This window comes from Sprattus sprattus (assembly GCF_963457725.1).
Source record: "Sprattus sprattus genome assembly, chromosome: 6".
Taxonomy (NCBI): domain Eukaryota; kingdom Metazoa; phylum Chordata; class Actinopteri; order Clupeiformes; family Clupeidae; genus Sprattus; species Sprattus sprattus.
In genome coordinates, this window is record NC_137925.1 from 17,317,464 (window position 1) to 17,342,053 (window position 24,590).

General features: G+C 41.8%; 5 protein-coding genes across 5 annotated transcripts; all 5 read left to right on the forward strand.

Annotated features, from left to right (window-relative positions):
• Positions 1-502: 502 nt before the first annotated feature.
• LOC308367048 (protocadherin gamma-A11-like) lies at positions 503-2,950 on the forward strand (the record flags this gene model as incomplete). Its single annotated transcript, XM_080840871.1, has 1 exon — positions 503-2,950. One exon carries the CDS (start codon positions 503-505, stop codon positions 2,948-2,950), a length of 2,448 nt encoding a protein of 815 aa, XP_080696997.1.
• Positions 2,951-4,938: 1,988 nt separating this feature from the next.
• LOC308367049 (protocadherin gamma-A6-like) lies at positions 4,939-12,988 on the forward strand (the record flags this gene model as incomplete). The annotated part of the gene is made up of 3 exons (XM_080840872.1): positions 4,939-5,187; positions 11,539-12,372; positions 12,887-12,988. 3 exons carry the CDS (start codon positions 4,939-4,941, stop codon positions 12,986-12,988), a joined length of 1,185 nt encoding a protein of 394 aa, XP_080696998.1.
• LOC308366939 (protocadherin gamma-A11-like) lies at positions 6,872-9,120 on the forward strand (the record flags this gene model as incomplete). The annotated part of the gene is given in 2 exon segments (XM_080840740.1): positions 6,872-9,101; positions 9,104-9,120. Coding segments are annotated over 2 exon segments (2,247 nt in total).
• A 104-nt stretch (positions 12,989-13,092) lies between the features above and the next one.
• LOC308367050 (uncharacterized protein) lies at positions 13,093-19,304 on the forward strand (the record flags this gene model as incomplete). Its single annotated transcript, XM_080840873.1, has 4 exons — positions 13,093-15,489; positions 15,936-18,494; positions 18,974-19,103; positions 19,294-19,304. The coding sequence occupies 4 exons, from the start codon at positions 13,093-13,095 to the stop codon at positions 19,302-19,304; spliced, it is 5,097 nt and encodes a 1,698-aa protein (XP_080696999.1).
• Positions 19,305-19,468: 164 nt separating this feature from the next.
• On the forward strand, positions 19,469-24,305 carry LOC308367051 (protocadherin gamma-A4-like; the record flags this gene model as incomplete). The annotated part of the gene is made up of 4 exons (XM_080840874.1): positions 19,469-19,541; positions 19,965-20,032; positions 20,114-20,420; positions 23,392-24,305. The coding sequence occupies 4 exons, from the start codon at positions 19,469-19,471 to the stop codon at positions 24,303-24,305; spliced, it is 1,362 nt and encodes a 453-aa protein (XP_080697000.1).
• Between the last annotated feature and the right edge of the window lie 285 nt (positions 24,306-24,590).

Consider the following 24,590-nt stretch of genomic DNA (forward strand, 5'->3'; position numbering starts at 1 on the left):
TTTGTCAGCATTCTTTCCATGTAATTGAGTTAAACACAAATTTCACATGTGTTGTCCCACTCACACATACTAACTAAAATATGCCAGTGCAATTCGTTTTCACAAGTAGTGGTGTTTCTAACAGTAAGACTATTAAGGCTGATTTACACTTGATCTTTATGAAGTCCAGTTATGTTATTCATTCTCAAAAGAAAGCATACACTTAAATTTTGTGTAGTTCGTCTAGTTCGACTCGTAGTGCCGCTGTTGGTTTGTGAGTTGCAGCTGAGAGAAAATATATCAGGCAGTTCCTCCCACTCAGCCCCCCCCCCCCCCCCCCCCCCCCCCCCCCATACGTCGTCGAGAGGAACAGTCGAACGCAGACCTTCGCACAGTTAACATGAACACCAAGACAGGATACCTCCTTTGTTTGTTTGCGGGAAATTGAACAAATTGGATATACGCTATACGGACCACTTTACTCTCCAAATAATTTAATTTGAAGAACTGATACTTCTTTAACATGTTTAACATTTTTACGAACGAGATGTTGGCGAAAAACAGGATACGGCAAGTACTATTATTCCTTTGGATCTTAAGTCTCGGTTTGGTCCGTGGACAAGTTAGCTATTCAATTCCAGAAGAAATGCCTAAAGGTTCCTTTGTTGGAAACATAGCGCAAGATTTGGGATTGGATTTGAAAAGGCTGAACATGGGCAAAGCCCGCATTTACACCGGAGACGATACTGAATACATCTCGCTGAACAAGGACCGGGGAGTCCTCTCTATTAAAGAGAGAATAGACAGAGAAGCATTATGTGAGCAGACTACGCCATGCGCACTCCATTTTCAGATCATGCTAGAGGATCCCATGGAATTCTATACAGTCACGGTAGAAATAACAGACATAAATGACAACCCCCCTGTTTTCCGAAAGAATGAAATGAAATTTGAGATAAACGAAATGTCACAAACAGGGGCACGGTTCGTCTTAGAGACAGCGAATGACCAAGATGTTGGCGTGAATGGTCTACAAAGATATACACTGAATCCGACGAATAATTTCATACTAAAATTACACAGTGACCAAGATGGTAATAAAAACGTCGAAATGGTTTTACAAAAATCGCTAGATCGAGAGAAGAATGACCATATAACCTTAATGTTGACAGCATTAGATGGAGGCGATCCGCAGATGTCTGGAACAATTCAGATACAAATAACAGTGACTGACGCCAATGATAATACACCTATTTGTTCTCAACCCATCTATAAGGCTAGTGTAGCAGAAAATGCTCCAAAAGGGACTCTTTTGACCACTGTTAGAGCCACAGACGCCGACCAAGGCTCATATGGCACGATATCATATACGATTTCAACCGAGGCTGTAGAAGCATTGTTTAAGATAGATTCCGATGAGGGTGTGGTACAATTAACTGGGGGTCTTGACTATGAAAAGCAGAAACATTACCAGTTCAATGTCCAGGCACGCGATCACGGGGGTCACTCTGATGTTTGTAAAGTGATGATCAGTGTTACTGATATCAATGACAATAAGCCAAGCATTAGTATAATGTCGAAATCAAACGCAATATCTGAAGATTCAAGTAAGGATACTGCCGTTGCGATTCTTAATGTGCAGGACCAAGACTCTGGAGAAAACGGGAAAGTGCAGTGTTCAATAAACGATAACATACCATTTTCGCTTAAATCAACGTCAAATAACTTTTTTAGCCTGGTGGGGGACGGTGACTTAGACCGGGAGCGACAGCCAAATTATAACATTACTGTGACGTGTACTGATGAGGGAATGCCTTCGCTCTCCAGCAGCCTCACTCTCTCCTTACAGATATCAGATGTAAACGATAATCCCCCTGTATTTGAAAAAGCCTTATATGAGGCCTCCATTCCCGAAAACAATTCACCGGGTCTCTCTATATTCACCATTCATGCGAAAGACACAGACTGGAAGCAGAATGCGCGCATTTCATACATACTACAGGAATCCACCGTAAAGGGAGATTCCATATCGGCTTACGTGTCTGTTAATGCTGACAGCGGTGCAATTCATGCGGTGCGCTCTTTCGACTACGAACAAATAAAAGATTTTCAGTTTCAAGTTAAGGCCCAGGATGGAGGTTCGCCTCCACAAAGTAGTAATGTTAGTGTTAAAGTTGTTATTCAAGACCAAAATGACAATGCCCCTCAAGTGCTATATCCAGTGCATACTGGCAGTTCCCTTGTGGCTGAGATGGTGCCTCGTTCAGCAGATGTGGGATATCTTGTGACAAAAGTGGTGGCTGTTGATGTGGACTCTGGACAGAATGCCTGGCTCTCATATAAGCTGCAGAAAACCACAGAGAGGGCCCTGTTTGAAGTGGGCGCTCAGAATGGAGAAATAAGAACCATTCGCCAAATTACCGATAAAGACGCTGTGAAACAAAAACTATCCGTTGTAGTAGAGGACAACGGACAGCCACCTCGATCGGCTACAGTCAATGTTAACGTGGCGTTGGCTGACAGTTTTCCTGAGGTGCTCTCAGAGTTCAGTGACTTTACGCACGACAAGGAATATAATGAGAGTCTTACATTTTATCTCGTCTTAGCCTTGGCGGTTGTCTCTTTTCTTTTCATCGTTTCCATCATTGCGATTTTTTTAGTGAAATGCTACAGGTGGAGACGAGAGCGGATGTGTTATAAATCCAATGGACACCTCCCTGTCATACCGTATTACCCACCTCTTTACGCAGATGCTGGTGGCACAGGAACTTTACAGCACGTGTATAATTATGAAGTGTGCAGAACAACAGACTCCCGAAAGAGTGATCTGAAACACATGCGACCTTGTAGTCAGAGTATTATAAGTCTCAACACCACCGGAACACTTACCCTGCCACATGCCCAGAGAGAAAAACTCATAATTGAGGATTCAGACGATCAGGTGAGCTCATATTCAGTTATGTCAAGGTGATTAATTGTACATCTTTTTTACTGTATTCATTTTTTCTCATGGGTAAAATGGGCCAACATATCATTATGAGTTCATTGTTACGCGTTACAGTGGGTTACATGGGTTACAGTGCCAGTTCAGTATGGTCGCTGGCCTTGGTCCTGAATGAAATAGCTTGCAGTTTCAAGAGCCAGTTTGAATGGATCTCTCTCTCTCTTTCTCTCTCTCTCTCTCTGTCTCTCTCTTTCTCTCTCTGTATTGGCATTTATATACACATGTGTTTATAGATCCATACACCAGACATGCAAATCATAATTATATTCTCCTCGTTTTCTTATATAACCATTTTTTTTTGTATAATGTCTTCCTTTGCACATACGTATGACAATATTTTTAGATTTATGCAGTTTGTGAGGTTGGACTCCAAGTGCCGCTGTTGGCCAGTGTGTTACATTTAGTCAAGTACATTTCAGAAGTACCTCCCCTCGACGTCACAATGTATGAGAGAAAGAAAGCCAGCACCACGGATTGTTAGTCAGCGGACAAACATTGATTCGGATTTTCTGTCGTTACTGCTTGATATCCTCAGACAACAACTTCATGAGTGTAACACGGAAATACTTCACTTATTGCACACGTTCATTTTTTTTACCGTGGAAGATTGGATTGATTTTGTTCACGGGTGGTTCGGATTGATTTCTCTTTGCAAAATGTCGACCAGGACAATGAAGCAGGGCTTACTGATATTAGCCCTGATACACTGTCTCTGCTCCGTACAAAGTCAGGTCAGTTACTCTATTCCAGAAGAAATGGCGACGGGGTCTGTAGTGGGTAATATAGTGCAAGATTTGGGTTTAGACATGAAAAGGCTAAAGGCAGGAAAAGGTCGAATCTTTACGGGAAACCAGGCTGAATACATTGCGCTAGACACAGGCAGAGGCGTCCTCCTCATCAAAGAGAGAATAGACCGGGAGGCACTGTGCGGTCAGACGACGCCTTGCGCTCTGCATTTTCAAATAATTCTGCAAAACCCGATGGAATTATATAGTGTAACAGTAGAAATTATGGATATTAATGATAATCCTCCTAGCTTTGAGAAGAGCGATATGAAGTTTGAAATCAGTGAAAATGCAGCAGTAGGTGCTCGCTTCATGCTAGATATCGCAGTCGATCCAGATGTTGGTATTAATGGTCTCCAAAGCTACAGCTTAAAACCAACAGATAATTTCCAGTTAAACTTGAAAAGTCAGCGAGAGGGAAGGAAGCTCGTAGAAATGGTTCTTCAGAAACCTCTAGACCGGGAAAAACAAAAAGATGTGGCGTTAGTGTTGACTGCAACTGACGGGGGTGAACCACAAATGTCAGGAACAGTCCAAATACATGTAACTGTCTTGGATGCGAATGATAATGCTCCGGTGTTTACGCAGCAGGTTTACCGAGTATCCGTTATTGAAAACTCACCTAAAGGAACCCGATTAACTAGTGTAAGTGCCTCGGATGCTGATGACGGGTCTAATAGCGTAGTGACTTACTCTTTGTCACGAAGTACTGCTGATGTGTTTGAAATAGACAGCGATAATGGGGAAATTTTACTGACTGGTGACCTTGACTATGAGCGCGCTCGAAGTCATGAGTTTTATGTTGAGGGTAAAGATGAAGGAGGACTGTCAGATTCCTGTAAAATAATTGTCGATGTCGTAGATGTTAATGATAATAGCCCAATCATCAGCACTATATCGAAATCCAGTACAATAGCCGAGGATGTCCCATCTAATACAGTTATCGCAATGATCAGCGTGGATGATCCAGATTCAGAAAACAATGGTCAGGTGAGCTGCAATATTAATGACAACATTCCTTTTGCTATCAAATCAACATCAAATCGTTTTTACAGCATAGTTACTGATAGTGAGCTAGATCGGGAGACAAACTCTGAATACAACATAACTGTAACCTGCTCTGATGAGGGTGTACCATCCCTCTCTAGTCACACAGATTTGTCTTTAAAAATGACCGACGTAAACGATAATGCGCCCGTGTTTGAAAAGAGCTCGTATGAGGCTTCTGTTCTAGAAAACAACACACCGGGGCTCTCGATTTATACTGTCACAGCGCGAGACGCAGACTGGAATCAGAATGCTCGCGTGTCATACATACTGGAGGATTCGTCTGATAACGGAGTGCCCATGTCGTCTTATGTTTCTGTTAACGCAGAGAGTGGTGTGATCCATGCTGTGCGGTCATTCGATTATGAGCAGGTTAAAGCTTTCACATTCCACATAAAAGCGCAAGACGGAGGCTCTCCTCCACTCAGTAGCAATGTCAGTGTTAAAATACTTGTTCAAGATCGGAATGATAATGCACCACAGGTTCTATATCCAGTACACACTAGTGGATCTCTGGTCGCTGAGATTGTGCCTCGTTCAGCAGATGTTGGCTATCTCGTCACCAAAGTGGTGGCTGTAGATGTGGACTCTGGGCAGAATGCCTGGCTCTCATACAAACTACAGAAAGCAACAGACAGGGCGCTGTTTGAAGTGGGCGCACAGAATGGAGAAGTACGAACCATTCGCCAAGTCACTGACAAAGATGCTGTGAAACAAAAGCTGGCTGTTGTTGTGGAGGACAACGGACAGCCCTCTCGCTCAGCTACAATCAATGTTAACGTGGCTCTGGCGGACAGCTTCCCTGAAGTGTTGTCGGAATTTAGTGATTTTACGCATGACAAGGAGTACAACGAAAACATGACTTTTTACCTGGTCTTAGCATTGGCTGTGGTTTCATTTCTCTTCATCGTATCAATAATAGCCATACTGTCGGTAAAATGCTACAGATGGAAACGTGAGAGGATTTGTTATAAATCTAATGGAAATCTACCGGTCATTCCGTATTACCCGCCCCTTTACGCAGACGTAGGAGGTACGGGTACTCTGCAGCACATGTATAATTACGAGGCTTACCGAACGACAGACTCTCGTAAAAGTTGTCTGAATTATGGCAGACCTGGCAGTGAAAGTATCGTTAGTCTGGATAACACTGGAACATTGCCACCTGTGCAAAGAGAAGAGCTGATCAATGAAGATTTTGATGATGAGGTGAGCATACTGCCATATTCTCTGTACTTCTGACATTACAACATTGTTGATCTTGCCACTGGTAAAATGTTGTTGTACTTGTTCTTTTAGTGAGAGAATTCCTCTTCGTAATGGTGACATGCATTTTCACATTTTCAGGTTGTTGAGATGCTCTGTGGAAATGAAAACATATGGTGTACCTGAATGCAAGAACGTATATTATTATATTTTGTATTTTTTCAGGTCATGTATTATTTAACAAACTTTCTTATATCTTACACTATATTACGCTCTCTATGTGATGTATATCACAAACAATTATCAGACGTCTGAAATTACAAGTTACAAGACTTTTATTTGTCAGATGCACAAAATGACACAGTGTCAGATTGGGCACTGAAAATCTTAAGACAAGGCACCGCCCAAAAACCTACCATAACATAACATAAACATAGTATAACATAACAAAAACATGACGTGCACTCTGTACAGGTACTCTGAACATAATTTACACATAATAAACATATAATTACCTAATAACCTAAAAAACTATATTGTTTGGGTAATATATTTGCAGTTCAATGTACTGGACTCAAAGCGCCGCTGTTGGTCAGCTTCTTGCAGTGGTTCCCTGCAGATGGGGTATGGACAAACACATACCCTCAAAATAGCAAGATAGTCGAGGCAGAAGCACGGCGTACTTAATGCTCAGGGATACTGAACATATTTGTTATGGTTCGGATTTCTATTTCTTTTCACGAGGAAAGGTGCTTTGGTACATTGATTCCCCCCAAGAACTGCGCTTCGGAGTGGTTACGATACATTTTGGAATATAATTCTCCGTGTAATTTGCAGGAGACTGAGGAAAATGTCGGACAGAACAATAGTGCGGCAAGTACCACTACTGATTATGTTCCTTCTCTCTATCAGCTCGGCACACGGACAGGCCAGCTACTCCATTCCCGAGGAAATGATGAAAGGGTCTGTTGTGGGTAACATTGCGCAGGATTTAGGTTTAGACCTGGAACGACTTAAATCGGGAAAAGCACGCATTTACACCGGGGATAACACGGAATACATTGAGCTGAATAAGGACAACGGGATGCTTATTATCAAAGAGAGAATAGACCGCGAAGCTCTATGCGGTCAGACAACGCCTTGTGCCCTTCATTTTCAAGTAATTCTTGACAGTCCTATGGAATTTTATAGCTTAACAGTCGAAGTAACAGACGTTAATGATAATGCGCCGTCTTTCAAAAATAATGAAATGGAATTTAAGATCAGCGAGTCTGCTTTACCCGGAGCAAGATTTGTGCTCGAGAAAGCTATGGACTCGGACATCGGCACTAACGGTCTCCAGAGTTATTCTGTAAAGCCCACTGATAATTTTGCGCTTAAAGTACAAAACGAAGCAAATGGCGGAAAAACCGTTGAAATGGTCCTACAAAAACCTTTAGACAGGGAAAGTAAAGACCATATAGTTTTGATCTTGACGGCCATGGATGGAGGCGATTCAAAATTATCTGGCACTGCTGAAATACATATTACTGTTTTGGATTCGAATGACAATGCGCCTGTTTTTACGCAGACAGTTTATAAGGTAACTATTTTCGAGAATGCAGCAAAAGGTACAATATTATTGACTGTTAGTGCAACGGATGCTGACCTGGGTTCAAATGGTAAAATAGCTTATTCCATCACAAATAAAGCTGATGGTGTTAATGAACTATTTAACATTAACGAGTCTGATGGAGAACTGAGGGTGATTGGCGACATTGACTTTGAAAAAATGCAGCATTTTGAAGTACACATACAAGCAATTGATGAAGGGGGTCTTACGGATTCGTCTAAAGTTGTAGTGGATGTAGTAGACATTAACGATAACAGGCCAGTTATTAATATTATGGCCAAATCACCTGTGTTGTCCGAGGATTCCAAACCAGGCACAGTAATAACAATGATTAACATTCAAGACCAAGACTCAGGAGATAATGGTAGAGTCCACTGCTTAATGGAGGAGGAGACGCCTTTTACATTGAAATCGACTTCAAATAACTTCTTCAGTTTAGTAACCGACGATAATTTAGACCGAGAACAAAACCCTTCATATAACATTAGTGTGACGTGCTCTGATGAGGGAGTGCCCTCACTGTCCAGCAGCGTCTCTCTTTCCTTACAGATATCAGATGTGAATGATAACGCGCCCGTGTTTGAAAGAAGCTCGTATGAGGCTTTTGTTCTTGAAAACAACTCTCCGGGGCTTTCTATATTTTCAGTACAAGCTAAAGACGCGGACTGGAACCAAAATGCTCGGGTTTCGTATTTAATAGAGGAATCTTTAGTTAATGGCGTAACAGTTTCCTCTGTCGTGTCGGTTAATTCTGAAAGCGGAGTTATTCATGCAGTGCGCTCATTTGATTATGAACAGATCAAAGATTTTACGTTTAGCATTAAAGCGCAAGATGGGGGCTCTCCTCCTCTAAGTAGTAGCGTTAGTGTAAAAATAATCATCCAAGATCAGAATGACAACACACCACAGATCTTGTACCCTGTACAGTCTAGTAGTTCTCTCGTGGCTGAGATTGTTCCTCGTTCAGCAGATGTGGGCTATCTGGTCTCTAAAGTGGTGGCTGTTGATGTGGACTCCGGGCAGAATGCCTGGCTCTCATATAAACTTCTGAAAGCAACAGACAGGGCGCTATTTGAAGTGGGCGCTCAGAATGGAGAAATAAGAACCATTCGCCAAATCACGGATAAAGATTCTGTGAAACAAAAGTTGACTATTATCGTAGGGGACAATGGCCAACCTCCTCGCTCAGCTACAGTCAATGTAAATGTAGCTTTGGCAGACAGCTTCCCTGACGTGCTGTCTGAATTCAGTGACTTTAAGCATGACAAGGAGTATAACGACAATCTCACCTTTTACCTGGTCTTAGCCCTGGCTGTGGTTTCATTTCTCTTCATTGTGTCCATCATAGCCATACTGTCGGTAAAATGCTACAGATGGAGACGTGAGCGGATGTGTTATAAATCCAATGGAAATCTACCGGTCATTCCGTATTACCCGCCCCTTTACGCAGACGTAGGAGGTACGGGTACTCTACAGCATGTGTATAATTACGAGGCTTACCGCACGACAGACTCTCGTAAAAATGGTCTGAAATATTGCAGACCTGGCAGTGAAAGCATCATTAGTCTGGATAACACTGGAACTTTGCCCCCTGCGCAAAGAGAAAAGCTGATCAATGAAGATTTTAATGATGAGGTGAGCATATCATTCTGAAATTCTGACATTCGGTCACTACATTTTCTCTGACGAAATGTGTGGCCTTATACCAGCTATTGTTTTGATGTTCTTTTTTTGTTTGTAATGACAGGTGCATTTTCATATTTTGAGAAGTTCCCATGGTTTGCTGCACACGAAAGGGAAGCATATGTATTATTGGAAATACATGATGATGCCTATAGGGGGAAGTCGAAAGAGGAAACAGTTGTTGATACACCCTCTCGAATTGCTTGCATGACAGATTGTATTGTTTTGTTTTTCAGGTCATGTATGTTAAGAGAGTTTTCTTTGCACTTTATTATACATCATTTGCAAATTCTTGCTCTTTGTGGTAACAAGTACAGTTGACTGACAGTCGTCTGATATATTTGTGGTATATTCTTCTAGTTATGATTTTGTAGTTCATTACAATGGACTCAGAGTGCCGCTGTTGGTCAGCGTGTAGCAGTGAAACACATATACATAGGGTACCGACAAACACCTCCCCTCGTCATATTATCGTAGCCAAGTCAGAAAGCGCCTGACGCTCCAAGATTCAGACGATCTTTGTTACATTTTGGATTTAAGATTTTGAGTTTTACGCTGGGAATTCATGTGCTACACTTCTTCTTTCATATGACAACTGCATGGTGCACCTGTTTTGGAATATAATTCCCTGTGTGACTTGTATTTTTACGCTGAGGAAAATGTCGAACAGCAGAACAATAGTACGGCAAGTACCTCTACTGCTCATGTTTGTTCTCTTTATCAGCTCGACACACGGACAAGTCAGCTACTCCATTCCTGAAGAAATGGCGACGGGGTCTGTAGTCGGTAACATTGCGCAGGATTTAGGTTTAGATTTAAAAAGACTTAAATCAGGGAAAGCACGTATTTACACGGGAGATAACACGGAGTACCTCGAGCTGAATAAAGAGAGGGGAGTCCTCCTCATCAAGGAGAGAATTGACCGCGAAGCTCTATGCAGTCAGACAACGCCTTGCGCTCTGCATTTCCAAGTCATTCTAGACAATCCTATGGAATTTTATAGCATAACAGTCGAGATCCTTGACGTTAATGACAATGCACCGTCTTTCAAAAAGAATCAGATGAAATTCAAGATTAGCGAGTCCGCTCTTCCTGGTGCTAGGTTTGTCCTCGAAAAAGCTATGGATTCGGACATCGGTACTAATGGCCTTCAGAGCTATTCAATAAACCCTAAAGAACATTTTGCACTGAAATTAAAAAACGAAGCAAATGGCGTAAAATCCGTTGAAATGGTTCTACAAAAACCATTGGACAGAGAAATTAAAGAACATATAGTTCTGATCTTAACGGCAATGGATGGAGGCGATCCGAAATTATCAGGCACAGCTGAAATACTTATTACTGTGTTGGACGCAAATGACAATGCGCCAGTTTTTACGCAAGAAATCTATAAAGCCACGATCACAGAGAATGCCCCAAAGGGCACATTATTAGTGACTGTTAGTGCAACTGACGCCGACTTGGGTTCCTATGGCAAAATATCTTACTCACTAACAAATAATGCAGATGATATACTTGAAATGTTTCAGATTAATGAGTCTGATGGCGAACTTCGTCTGATTGGAGACATTGATTATGAGAAGGCTCATCATTTAGAAATAGACATACAAGCAAGTGATGAAGGAGGACTTACAGATTCCTCTAAAGTTGTAGTGGATGTAGTGGACACGAATGATAATAAACCAGTTATTAATATAATGTCCAAATCACCTGTGCTGTCCGAGGACTCTAAACCTGGCACAGTCATAACAATGATTAACATTCAGGACCAAGATTCGGGAGATAATGGTAAAGTCCACTGCTTGATGGATGAGAATATGCCTTTCACATTGAAATCTACTTCAAATAACTTCTTCAGTTTGGTTACTGATGATAATTTAGACCGAGAACAAAACCCTTCATATAACATTAGTGTGACGTGCTCTGATGAGGGAGTGCCCTCACTGTCCAACAGCGTCTCTCTTTCATTACAGATATCAGATGTGAATGATAACGCGCCCGTTTTTGAAAAAAACTCATATGAGGCTTTTGTTTTAGAAAACAACTCTCCTGGGCTTTCTATATTTTCAGTAAAAGCGAAAGATGTGGACTGGAACCAAAATTCTCGAGTTTCATATATAATAGAGGACTCTTTAATTAATGGCGTAACTGTTTCCTCTTTTGTGTCGGTTAATGCTGAAAGCGGAGTTTTTCATGCAGTGCGCTCATTCGACTATGAACAGATTAAAGATTTTGCGTTTCACATTAAAGCACAAGATGGAGGCTCCCCTCCTCTAACTAGCAGCGTCAGTGTAAAAATTGTCATTCAAGATCAGAACGATAATTCACCACAAATCCTGTACCCTGTACAGTCCAGTGGTTCTCTGGTTGCTGAAATTGTTCCTCGTTCAGCAGATGTGGGCTATCTTGTCACTAAAGTGGTGGCTATAGACGTGGACTCGGGACAGAATGCCTGGCTCTCATACAAACTACAGAAAGCAACTGACAGGGCCCTGTTTGAAGTGGGTGCTCAGAATGGAGAAATAAGAACCATTCGCCAAATCACTGATAAAGATGCCGTGAAACAAAAGCTGGCTGTTGTAGTGGAGGACAACGGACAGCCCTCCCGCTCAGCTACAGTCAATGTTAACGTGGCTCTGGCGGACGGCTTCCCTGAACTGTTGTCGGAATTCAGTGACTTTACGCATGACAAGGAATACAACGACAATCTCACTTTTTATCTCGTATTGGCCCTGGCTGTAGTGTCATTCCTTTTCATCGTGTCCATAATAGCCATACTGTCAGTAAAATGCTACAGATGGAGACGTGAGCGGATGCTTTATAAATCAAACGGTAATCTCCCTGTTATCCCATACTATCCACCCCTTTACGCTGACGTGGGGGGCACAGGAACTCTACAGCACGTTTATAACTATGAAGTGTGCCGGACAACAGACTCCAGAAAGAGTGACCTAAAGTACGGAAGAGCTTGCAGTCAGAGCATCATTAGTCTAGACAACAGTGGCACCCTTCCACACGTACAGAGAGAGAACCTCATGAGTGATTTTGATGACACGGTGAGCAGAATATTTTAATACATTACAGTTCTCTGTATGAAAGTATGTGGGTATTTAAACTGGTTGAAGAGACTGTTTACTGACATGTCAGGCAGATATCGTGCTTTTCCACACAGGAAGCATCTCATTGCTTGTGCTTTACATTCCAACAGTATGCATAGGCCTATTATATCTTTGAATCGCTGTCCGTGGTACTGAAACTTTTCTCTTATACAGCGGTCTGCTTGCTTCTGCTGATGTGCATTATGTCCAGCTATGAGATGGTAGTTGTGGTGTTTGTGGTATTCTACTGATGTTTATGTTATTTCATTTCGTCCTGCTCATAATTACATATTAATGCATTGACTGACTTCAATGTTTGTTGTTTTACTTTCTGCCGTGGCCACTATTGCCCGGTCCATGATGCCTTTGAATGATGGAGTAAAGACGCATGCAGTTCAGTGGATTGGACTCATAGTGCCGCTGTTGGTTTGTGTGTTACCGTGTTATCTGTGCCTGCCCCTTTTTTGCGTAGACGACACTGAAAGCGCTAAACACTGAGCATAACACTTGTGTGACTGAGGGAGAGAGATACATCGTTTACGCGGAGAACACGATGATTTATGCCTTCATTTAAGAAAAAAAACCTTACTCATTTCGATGTGGATATAACCGCTCGGATTAATCATTTCTTCTTTGAACGGATCTATCTTCGCTATTTGTTTCCTAACGCAGAGAAAAATGTCGGAAAGGACAATAGCGCGGCAAGTACCTCTACTGCTTATGCTTCTCCTGGCTCTCAGCTCGATGGCACAAGGGCAGGTCAGCTACTCTATTCCCGAGGAAATGGCAAAGGGGTCTGTGGTTGGTAACATAGCGCAGGATTTAGGTTTAGATTTGAAAAGACTGAAATCAGGCAGAGCACGCATTTATACAACTGACAAAGCTGCTTACGTCGATTTGAATAAAGATAGGGGTCTTCTCATTGTCAATGAGAGAATTGACAGAGAAGCATTATGTGGTCAGACAACGCCTTGTGCTTTGCATTTTCAGATTGTTCTAGAAAGCCCCATGGAATTTTACAGTGTGTCCGTCGAGGTCACTGATGTAAATGACAATTCACCGTCTTTCAAAAAAAACGAGATGAAATTCAAAATGAGTGAGTCTGCTCTACCCGGGCTGAAATTTGTTCTGGAGAGAGCGATGGATTTGGATGTTGGTACCAATGGCCTACAAACCTATTCGATAATGCCCACTGATAATTTCGCACTGAAATTACAAAACCAGGCTGACGGTGTTAAAACCGTTGAAATGGTTCTCCAGAAACCCTTAGATAGAGAAAAACAAGAACATATTGCTTTGATTTTAACAGCCATAGATGGAGGCGATCCGAAATTAACAGGCACGGCACAAATACATATCACAGTGTTGGACGTAAATGATAATGCTCCTGTTTTTACGCAGGGGATTTATAAGGCAACTATAACCGAGAATGCACAAAAAGGCACACTGGTAACGACAGTAAGTGCGTCTGACGCCGACCAAGGTTCTAATGGGGAAATAACTTATTCTATTACTAGCCATGTAGATAAGATTCCCGAGTTGTTTCAGTTAAACCAGTCAAATGGAGAGCTGAGAGTAATTGGCAATGTTGATTTTGAGGAATCTCAACATTTCGAAATTCATGTACAAGCAAGTGATGAGGGGGGGTTTACCGATTCGTCAAAAATTCTAGTTGATGTTATTGACCTAAATGACAATAAGCCTATAATAAATATCATGTCAAAATTGTCAATGATATCTGAAGATTCCAAACCAGGTACAGTTATAACAATGGTAAACATTCAGGACCAAGATTCTGCAGAAAACGGCAAGGTCCAATGCTTTATGGATGATAATATTCCTTTTACATTGAGGTCAACATCAAGTAATTTCTTCAGTTTAATCACTGAAGACAGTTTAGATCGAGAGACAAATCCATCTTATAACATCACAATCGTGTGCTCTGATGAGGGGGCCCCCTCGCTCTCAAACAGTATGACCCTCTCCTTACAGATATCAGATGTAAATGATAACGCGCCTGTGTTTGAGAAAAGCTCTTATGAGGCGTTTGTCATGGAAAATAATTCACCGGGGCTTTCTGTATTCACTGTAAAAGCAAAGGATGCCGACTGGAACCAAAATGCTCGAGTTTCTTATATTTTGGAGGAATCCTCAATAAATGGAGTGTCAATCTCCACCTACGTCTCTGTCAATGCAGAGAGTGGAGTAGTACATGCAGTGCGCTCATTTGATTATGAGCAGATCAAATATTTTACTTTCCGCGTTAAATCTCAAGATGGCGGTTCCCCTCCGCTAAGTAGTAATGTAAGTGTTAAAATAATTATCCAAGACCAAAACGATAATGCACCTCAGATTCTCTATCCAGTGCAGACTGGGAGCTCTATAGTAGCTGAGATTGTGCCTCGTTCATCAGATGTGGGTTATCTTGTCACTAAAGTGGTGGCAGTTGATGTAGACTATGGACAGAATGCCTGGCTCTCATATAAACTACAGAAAGCTACAGACAGGGCGCTGTTTGAAGTGGGCGCACAGAATGGAGAAATAAGGACTATTCGTCCAATCAGTGATAAAGATGCTGTGAAACAAAAACTAGTCGTCGTAGTGGAGGACAACGGACAGCCCTCTCGTTCTACAACAGTTATTGTCAACGTGGCTTTGGCGGACAGCTTTCCTGAAGTGTTATCTGAATTCAACGAAGTGAAACAGGACCGGGAGTTCAATGAGAATCTGACCTTTTATCTCATTTTGGCACTGGCCGTCGTTTCATTTCTTTTCATAGTCTCTGTCATAGCCATAATATCAGTTAAATGCTATAGATGGAGACGTGAGCAGGTGTATTACAAATCTAACGGCAATCTCCCAGTTATCCCATATTATCCACCACTTTACGCAGACGTCGGAGGCACAGACACTTTAAAACATGTTTACAACTATGAGGTGTGCAGGACAATGGACTCCAGAAGGAGTGACTTAAACTATGGTAGACCTTGCAGTCAAAGCATCATTAGTCTGGATACGAATGGAACTCAGACTCTTAAGCAGAAGAGCTTGCTCTGTGACGATTCAGACGACCAGGTGAGACTTTGTAGTCATTGTTTTGATGTTGTTACTTTTTTTGCTGGAAGTATTCGCCTATGTATTTAGATTTTTTTAGGATGGAAATGGAAATGAGTGGAATTTTGCAATTTGACTCTTGATATACATATTATATACATATATTGGACAAGCTATACTGCCTTGGCATGCTTATACACATAAACATAATGAATATAACCATCTGTATTATGTCAACATACATTACTCACACTTTCATCACATCATCATCATCCTGCAGTATTTGCTTAGTGCTCTGAGTGCCGCTGTTGATCAGGGTTTAAACCTTTAAAACGTTTGGTCCTCCCACTAGCTTGACACTCACACACTCACACACTCCGGTGTCTTTCTTTTAGCGTATTTACAGGAAGACCTCCATTGCATTGAGCATACAAAGCAACCAATATAACCCGGGGCTGCCATGACATTTGGCTCTTAGATACAGAAGAGTATTCTTATCAGTAATCTTTATCAGTCATCTTTCTTTTTTCGTTTACGGGATGGCAATTCTTTGTTGTGACGATACAAAGAGAACCATCTCGATGCTGCGGGGTCGGCCATGGCAGACACAGATCCTCGTCCTTTTCTTCCTTGTGCTGGATGTTGCGCACGGTCAAGTCCGTTATTCTATTCCCGAGGAAATGGCAAAGGGCTCTGTTGTTGGGAATATCGTTCAAGATCTCGGTTTGGATATTAAGAGACTAAAATCTGGCCGGGCTCGGATCTTTACTGAGGACAGTCGTGAGTATATCGGACTGAATGCGGATAAAGGGACGCTGATTGTGAAAGAGAGAATAGACAGAGAGGAGCTGTGCGCCCAAGTTACCCCCTGCTCGTTACATTTTCAAATAATTATAGATAATCCTATGGAGCTGCATCGGGTAGATGTGGAAATTACAGATATTAACGACAACGCTCCTATTTTCATGAAAAAGGAAATGACATTTCAAATTAGCGAATTGGCTCTTCCAGGAGCTCGGTATTCACTTGGTAGTGCAAAAGATCCGGATGTGGCTTTAAATGCGTTGCAGACCTACACATTGCATCCGACTGAATTTTTTGCTTTAAAAACTCAGTCTCGTCCCGATGGTACAAAATATGCAGAGATGGTGCTGACGGCACCTTTAGACAGAGAGAATAACGAGGACCACAAATTACTGTTAACAGCTTATGATGGTGGTAGTCCTCAGAAATCTGGAACAGTCAAAATTAATGTTATTGTTCTGGATGCAAACGACAATGCTCCGGTATTTACCCAGGCTGTCTATAGAGTGTCTGTGTCAGAAAATGCATCGAAAGGTTCAGTCATGTTGATCGTTAGTGCAACTGACGCAGACCAAGGATCAAATGGGCAGGTGACATATTCATTTTCCCAGAGTAGCGATGGTGTGTCCGAGCTTTTCGATATTGATGCAAATACAGGGAGCATTACTATCAACGGTCTCATAGATTTTGAAAAATCTAAGACATACGAGTTGCATGTGGAGGCAACAGACAGAGGTGGATTAACTGATACAAGTAAAGTACTCATCGATGTCACCGACGTAAACGACAACGCCCCTGTAATCAGTGTAATTTCCTTTTCTAACCCAATACCAGAAAATGCTGCTCCAGAGACTGTTATTGCCATGTTAAACATTAAAGATTTAGATTCAGACAAAAATGGACGTCTGAAATGTACCATTGATTCAAATTTGCCGTTTCAAATTAAAACATCTAGTCCGAATTTTTATAGCCTTATAACAGATGAACCATTAGATCGTGAAAGGATATCTGAGTATAACATAACCATAACAGCTACAGATGAAGGATCCCCTTCTTTGTCGACAAACAAAACATTGACACTGAAAATATCAGATGTAAATGACAATGCTCCTGTTTTTCAAAAGCAGATATATTCAGCATATATTACAGAAAATAACTCACCGGGCCTATCTATTTTTTCTGTAGAAGCATTTGATAAGGATTCGGGTAATAATGCAAGAGTTTCTTTCTACCTTGACGACATTAACGTGGATGGAGTATCCACCGCAGATTATGTGTCTGTAAATGCAGAAAGTGGTGTTATTCTTGCTGCTCGTTCTTTTGATTATGAACAAATAAAAGAATTCCAGTTTCGAGTTAAAGTGCAAGATGGAGGCTCACCACCTCTCAGTAGTAACGTGACAGTTAAAATTATTATTCAAGACCAGAATGACAACGCGCCTCAGATTCTTTACCCAGTGCAGACTAGTGGCTCCCTAGTGGCTGAAATAGTGCCTCGTTCAGCAGATATGGGCTACCTTGTCTCTAAAGTTGTGGCTGTTGATGTGGACTCGGGACAGAATGCCTGGCTTTCATACAAACTACAGAAAGCAACAGACAGGGCCCTGTTTGAAGTGGGCGCACAGAATGGAGAAATTAGAACCATTCGCCAAGTCACTGACAAAGATGCTGTGAAGCAAAAGCTCACTATTGTTGTGAAGGACAACGGACAGCCCTCTCGCTCCGCTACAGTCAGTGTCAACGTGGCTTTGGCGGACAGCTTCCCTGAAATCCTCTCGGAGTTCACTGATTTTACGCACGACAAGGAATACAATGACAATATGACTTTTTATTTAGTTTTAGCTCTGGCTGTAGTGTCATTCCTTTTCATCGTGTCCATAATAGCCATACTGTCAGTGAAGTGCTACAGATGGAGACGTGAGCGGATGTTTTGTAAGTCCAACGGGAATCTCCCGGTTATTCCATACTATCCACCCCTTTATGCAGACGTGGGGGGCACAGGCACTCTTCAGCATGTTTACAATTACGAAGTCTGCAGAACCACTGATTCCAGAAAGAGTGATCTGAAATACAACAGACCATGTAGTCAGAGTATCATTAGTCTGGACAGCGCTGGAACACAAACACTGACGCATAGGCAAATGGATAAACTGATTCTTGAAGATTCTGAAAAGGTGAGCAGTGTTTGGGTAACTATGCTCAAATTATCGGAAAATTTTTGTGTATTAACAAAATATTTGTCTATAGCCTATATACAGTACATTTAATATATTATTTGTCTTGTATTGCTCACCACTAAGTCTTTTAATTTTCTTTCTATGGTGGCTGTTCTGAAGAAATAAAATCCACTTCATGTGTATGTGCAATGTTTGATCAGTGCTCTAAGTGACGCTGTTGATCAGTTCAAGTATAACAGTACGAAAAGCATCACACGTCAGTCCTCTCTGGCAGTGGTCCCTCCCTCATTGCAGCAGCTCTCTACGTGAATAAGGTCGTTTCAGTCTTCTTTCATATCGGTTGCGTTATATGTTTCAGAACAACGCCTGGATACGTTTATATTTTGCTCGTCCATTCATCCACCTTTTTAAATATGTGGATTCTTTCTTCTCTTGGTTTCGAAGGATGTGTATCTGTGTCGAGATTTGGGAAATGGCAGATGCGGCTCTTCATCGCTTTTGTTTGCCTCACGCTCGTTGCGCAGGGTCAGGTTCGTTATTCTGTTCCTGAGGAGATGGCTAAGGGTTCACTGGTGGGAAATATCGCCCAGGATCTTGGCTTGGATATTAAAAGACTGAAATCAGGGAGAGCACGAATCTTTACCGAGGACAGTCGTGAGTATATCGGTCTGAATGCGGACAAAGGGACATTGGTAATTAAAGAGAAGATAGACAGAGAGGACCTGTGCGCCCAGCTGTCTCCTTGCTCCTTGCATTTCCAAATCATTTTGGATAATCCAATGGAGCTGCATCGCATTGATGTAGAGATTCTGGATATTAATGACAACGCCCCTGTGTTCTCCAGAAAAGAAATAGATTTTCAAATAAGTGAGTCGTCTCTTCCAGGGACAAGATATGCTCTAGATAGTGCAAACGATCCGGATGTCGAATTGAATACACTCCAAAGCTACACCCTCAATCCATCAGACCATTTCGCCTTGAAAACAATGTCTAATAACGATGGGTCAAAATACGTAGAGATGGTTTTACAAACGCCACTCGACAGGGAGAAACACGAAGAACACAAATTAATATTGACAGCATTTGATGGCGGTAATCCGCAGAAATCTGGAACTGTTAAGATAAATGTCGTAGTATTGGATGCAAACGACAACGCGCCTGTATTCAGCCAGTCTGTGTATAGATCTATATTACCTGAACATTCTGACTTTGGCACAGTAGTAGTCAGAGTGACAGCGACCGATCAAGACCAAGGAACGAATGGAGAAGTGACGTATGTGTTTTCTAAAAGCACAGGTAGCGCTATGAATCTTTTTAAAGTTGATCCCAGTAGCGGTGATATCACGGTCACTGGCGACTTAGACTTTGAAAAATCGAAACAGTTTCAACTGAATTTAGAGGCAGTAGACAAAGGCGGTTTAACAGATATGTGTAAAGTCATCATTGAACTCACTGACGTCAATGACAATGCTCCAGTTATAAGTGTAATATCTTTTTCTAGCCCTATCCCTGAAGATTCCAGCCCCGAGACAGTTATAGCGATGCTGAACATAAAAGACGTAGATTCAGGGAAAAATGGACAGGTGAAATGTTTAGTAAATCGAGATTTACCATTCAGAATCACGTCATCTTCTTCTAATTTTTATAGTTTGTTAACTGATCAGGTTTTAGATCGTGAGAAGGTGTCAGAGTATAACATAACAATAACGGCCATAGACGAGGGCTTCCCCCCTTTGTCTTCAAATAAAACTATAACACTGAAAATATCTGACGTCAATGATAATGCCCCCTTTTTTCAACAACAATCGTACACATCATACATTAAGGAGAATAATTCACCAGGAGTGACCATTTTTGCCGTTGAAGCCAAAGATAAAGATCAGGGTAATAATGCAAGAGTATCATACTTTCTTGATGATCTTCCTGTCAATGGAATATCTGCATCAGACTACATCTCTGTAAATGCGGAAAGTGGAATGATCATTGCAGCTCGCTCTTTTGATTATGAGCAAATAAAGGAGCTCAACATCCGCGTAAAAGCGCAAGATGGAGGCTCGCCACCCCTCAGTAGTAACACGAGTGTAAAAATAATTATTCAGGACCAGAATGACAACACGCCTCAGATTCTCTATCCAGTTCATTCTAGTGGCTCTCTTGTCACTGAGATTGTGCCTCGTTCAGCAGATGTGGGCTATCTGGTCACTAAAGTGGTGGCTATAGATGTGGACTCTGGACAGAATGCCTGGCTCTCATATAAACTCCTGAAGGGAACAGACAGAGCTTTATTTGAAATGGGCGCTCAGAATGGAGAAATACGGACTGTTCGACAAGTGACTGATAAAGATGCTGTGAAACAAAAGCTTATTGTTGTGGTGGAGGACAACGGACATCCCTCTCGCTCAGCTACAGTTAATGTTAACGTGGCACTGGCGGACAGCTTTCCTGAAGTGCTGTCGGAATTCTCCGACTTTACGCACGACAAAGAGTACAGTGACAATTTGACTTTTTATCTCGTGTTGGCCTTAGCTGTGGTTTCATTTCTTTTCATCGTCTCCATCATAGCCATACTGTCAGTGAAATGTTACAGATGGAGACGTGAGCAGGTTTTTTATAAATCCAACGGGAATCTCCCGGTTATTCCATATTATCCACCACTTTACGGAGACGTAGGTGGCACGGGTACTCTACAGCATGTTTACAATTACGATGGCTACAGAACGACGGACTCCAGAAAAAGTGATCTGAAATACAGCGGACCTTGTGATCAAAGTATCATAAGTTTGGATACTAGTGAAACGCAGACACTCAAGCACGCGCAGAGGGAGTTAAATCATTTTGATGGTACTGACAACAAGGTGAGACAGGTTATTTAGGCCAATCAAACGATTTTTCTGAGGTTTCTGAGCTAAGCTTTCTGTTTTATTTATTTCATGTTGTATTGTTTGATGTTTAGATAAGTCCTTTTGTTGATGCCCCTTACCTGTAACATTGATGAGAATGAACTTACGATTATAGTACACTGCAGTGTGTTACACCCATTCACTGGTTGTTACAACATGCATGTAGATAATCATGGCTTGTTTATTATACGCCTATATTAAGGTTATTTAAACGGTATGTTCATTTATATTGCCCCAGCAGTATTACATATGGTCTCTAAGTGCCGCTGTTGGTCAGGTTCATTTCGGTTGAAACACCATAAGCGTAGGTCCACCTACACTGTCTGACATCATTTTTTAGCAGTAGCCTACACGGTCACATTAGTTCCTGTCAGTAAAACATACATCGCCCTTGCTACGCACAATTGGATATACTGTGCCCGGATATTTGTGATCTTAAGGAGGATTCAGAGGAATTTCGACATTTATTTTGCGTCATTTTGTTCTCCAGTGTGGTTGCATCATGGGGAGCCTTTGTTGGGGCGATGCTTACAGACTGATCAGGGCATGGCAGACGCGGCTTCTTGTGATTTTTCTCTGCATGGAAATGGTTGTGCGCGGCCAGGTTCGTTATTCTGTTCCCGAGGAAATGGCAAAGGGTTCTCTTGTGGGAAATATCGCCCAGGATCTTGGCTTGGATATTAAAAGACTGAAATCTGGTAGAGCTCGGATCTTTACCGAGGACAGCCGTGAGTATATCGGTCTGAACGCGGATAAAGGGACGCTGGTTGTTAAAGAGAAAATAGACAGAGAGGAGCTGTGTGCCCAAGTCACTCCCTGCTCTTTACATTTCCAGATTATTCTGGATAATCCTATGGAGTTACATCGTGTAGATGTAGAAATACTAGATATTAATGACAATGCCCCTAGTTTTTTGAGGAAAGAAATTGATTTTCAAATTAGCGAATCGGCTGTTCCAGGGTCTAGGTATTCTCTAGATAGTGCACACGATCCTGATGTGGGTTTGAATACGCTTCAGACATACAATTTACACCCATCTGATCACTTCTCATTGAAGACAGTATCTCGCCAAGACGGCTCAAAATATGTTGAAATGATTTTACAAACTGCACTCGACAGAGAGAAACAAGAGCAGCATAACTTGGTTTTAACTGCACTAGATGGGGGAAGCCCACAGAAATCAGGCACAGTAAAAATAAATGTAATAGTTTTGGATGCTAACGATAACGCACCAATATTCAGCGAGAGTGTTTATCGAGTTTCTCTGGCGGAAAATGTATCACAGGGGACCGTTATTCTGAAAGTAAGTGCATCTGATAAGGACCAAAGCACGAACAGTGACATTGCATACTCATTTTCTAAGAGTTCTGGTAAAGCTTTAGATCTTTTCAGTATTGACTCAAATTCTGGAGACATTGTCGTAAAGGGAGTCTTAGATTTCGAAAAAACAAGACAGTATGAATTGAATGTTGAAGCCATTGATAATGGAGGGTTAACAGATACCAGTAAAGTGTCGATAGAGGTTGCAGATGTAAATGACAATGCCCCTGTTGTTAATGTAATTTCATTCTCCAGTCCTATTCCCGAAGACTCCGCTCCAGAGACTGTGATCGCTATGTTTAATGTCAAAGATGTTGACTCTGGGAAAAATGGACAAGTGAAATGCTCAATTGACCGAGACTTGCCCTTTCGAATAATACCAACATCCAATAATTTTTACAGCCTGGTCACTGACCAGGTCTTAAATCGCGAAAAGGTGGCTGAATATATCATAACGATTACAGCTACAGATGCCGGATCACCGTCTTTCTCCACGAATATGACTATGACGCTGAAAATATCAGACGTCAATGACAATGCCCCTGTTTTTCAACAACAGTCATACACAGCATATGTTATGGAAAATAACTCACCCGGATTGTCAATTTTTGCTGTTACAGCCAGCGATAAAGACTCTGGAAACAATGCACGAGTATCCTATTTTCTTGAGGATCTCTCTTTCAACGGAAATTCGCCTGCTGATTATGTGTCTGTAAATGCAGAAAGTGGGAAGATTACTGCTGTTCGGTCTTTTGATTATGAGCAAATAAAAGAATTCCATGTATGCGTAAAAGCGCAAGACGGAGGCTCTCCGCCGCTCAGTAGCAATATGACGCTTAAAATACTCATTCAAGATCAGAATGACAATGCACCACAGATACTGTACCCAATACAGACCAGTGGCTCACTGGTGGCTGAAATAGTGCCTCGCTCAGCAGATGTGGGCTACCTTGTCTCTAAGGTGGTGGCTGTTGACGTTGACTCTGGACAGAATTCTTGGCTCTCTTATAGACTTCAGAAAGCGACAGACAGAGCTCTGTTTGAAGTGGGCGCACAGAATGGAGAAATAAGAACTATCAGACAAGTGACTGATAAAGATGCCGTGAAGCAGAAGCTCGCTGTAATAGTGGAGGACAACGGACAGCCCTCTCGCTCAGCTACAGTCAATGTTAACGTTGCTTTGGCAGACAGCTTCCCTGACGCGCTGTCTGAATTCAGTGACTTTACGCATGACAAGGAGTACAATGACAATCTCACCTTTTACCTGGTCTTGGCCCTGGCTGTGGTTTCATTTCTCTTTATTGTATCCATCATAGCTATACTGTCAGTGAAATGTTATAGATGGAGACGTGAACGGATGTGCTATAAATCAAATGGAAATCTCCCGGTTATTCCATATTATCCACCACTTTACGCAGACGTAGGGGGGACGGGTACTCTACAGCATGTATACAACTATGAGGTGTGCAGAACAACCGACTCCAGAAAAAGTGACCTGAAATATAACAGACCTAGTCAAAGTATGATGAGTCTGGACTCCACCGGAACACTTACTCTGCCGCATGCGCGAACGGATGTAACAAATACCGATGGTACAGACAACCAGGTGAGCTCAATTGAGTCCTACCAAATATAGGTGTCTAGTACCACCTGCATTGTTTCTTTACTTAGCCTATATTTTAACGTGTATTCCATCGTGTGTGAATGCAGTGTATACATATTCATTCTGATTTTTCCTTTAAACAAAACACAAACCCATACACAGTTGTATTCTTTCATCAGATCATCATCAGATATTTCTAGTGCAGTATATAATACAGACTCCAAGTGCCGCTGTTGATCAGTTTGAGTTCGTTTTGAAACGTTATTTCATAGGTCCACCCTCACAAGGAAACATCATTTTGGCAATGGGCGCTCAGTC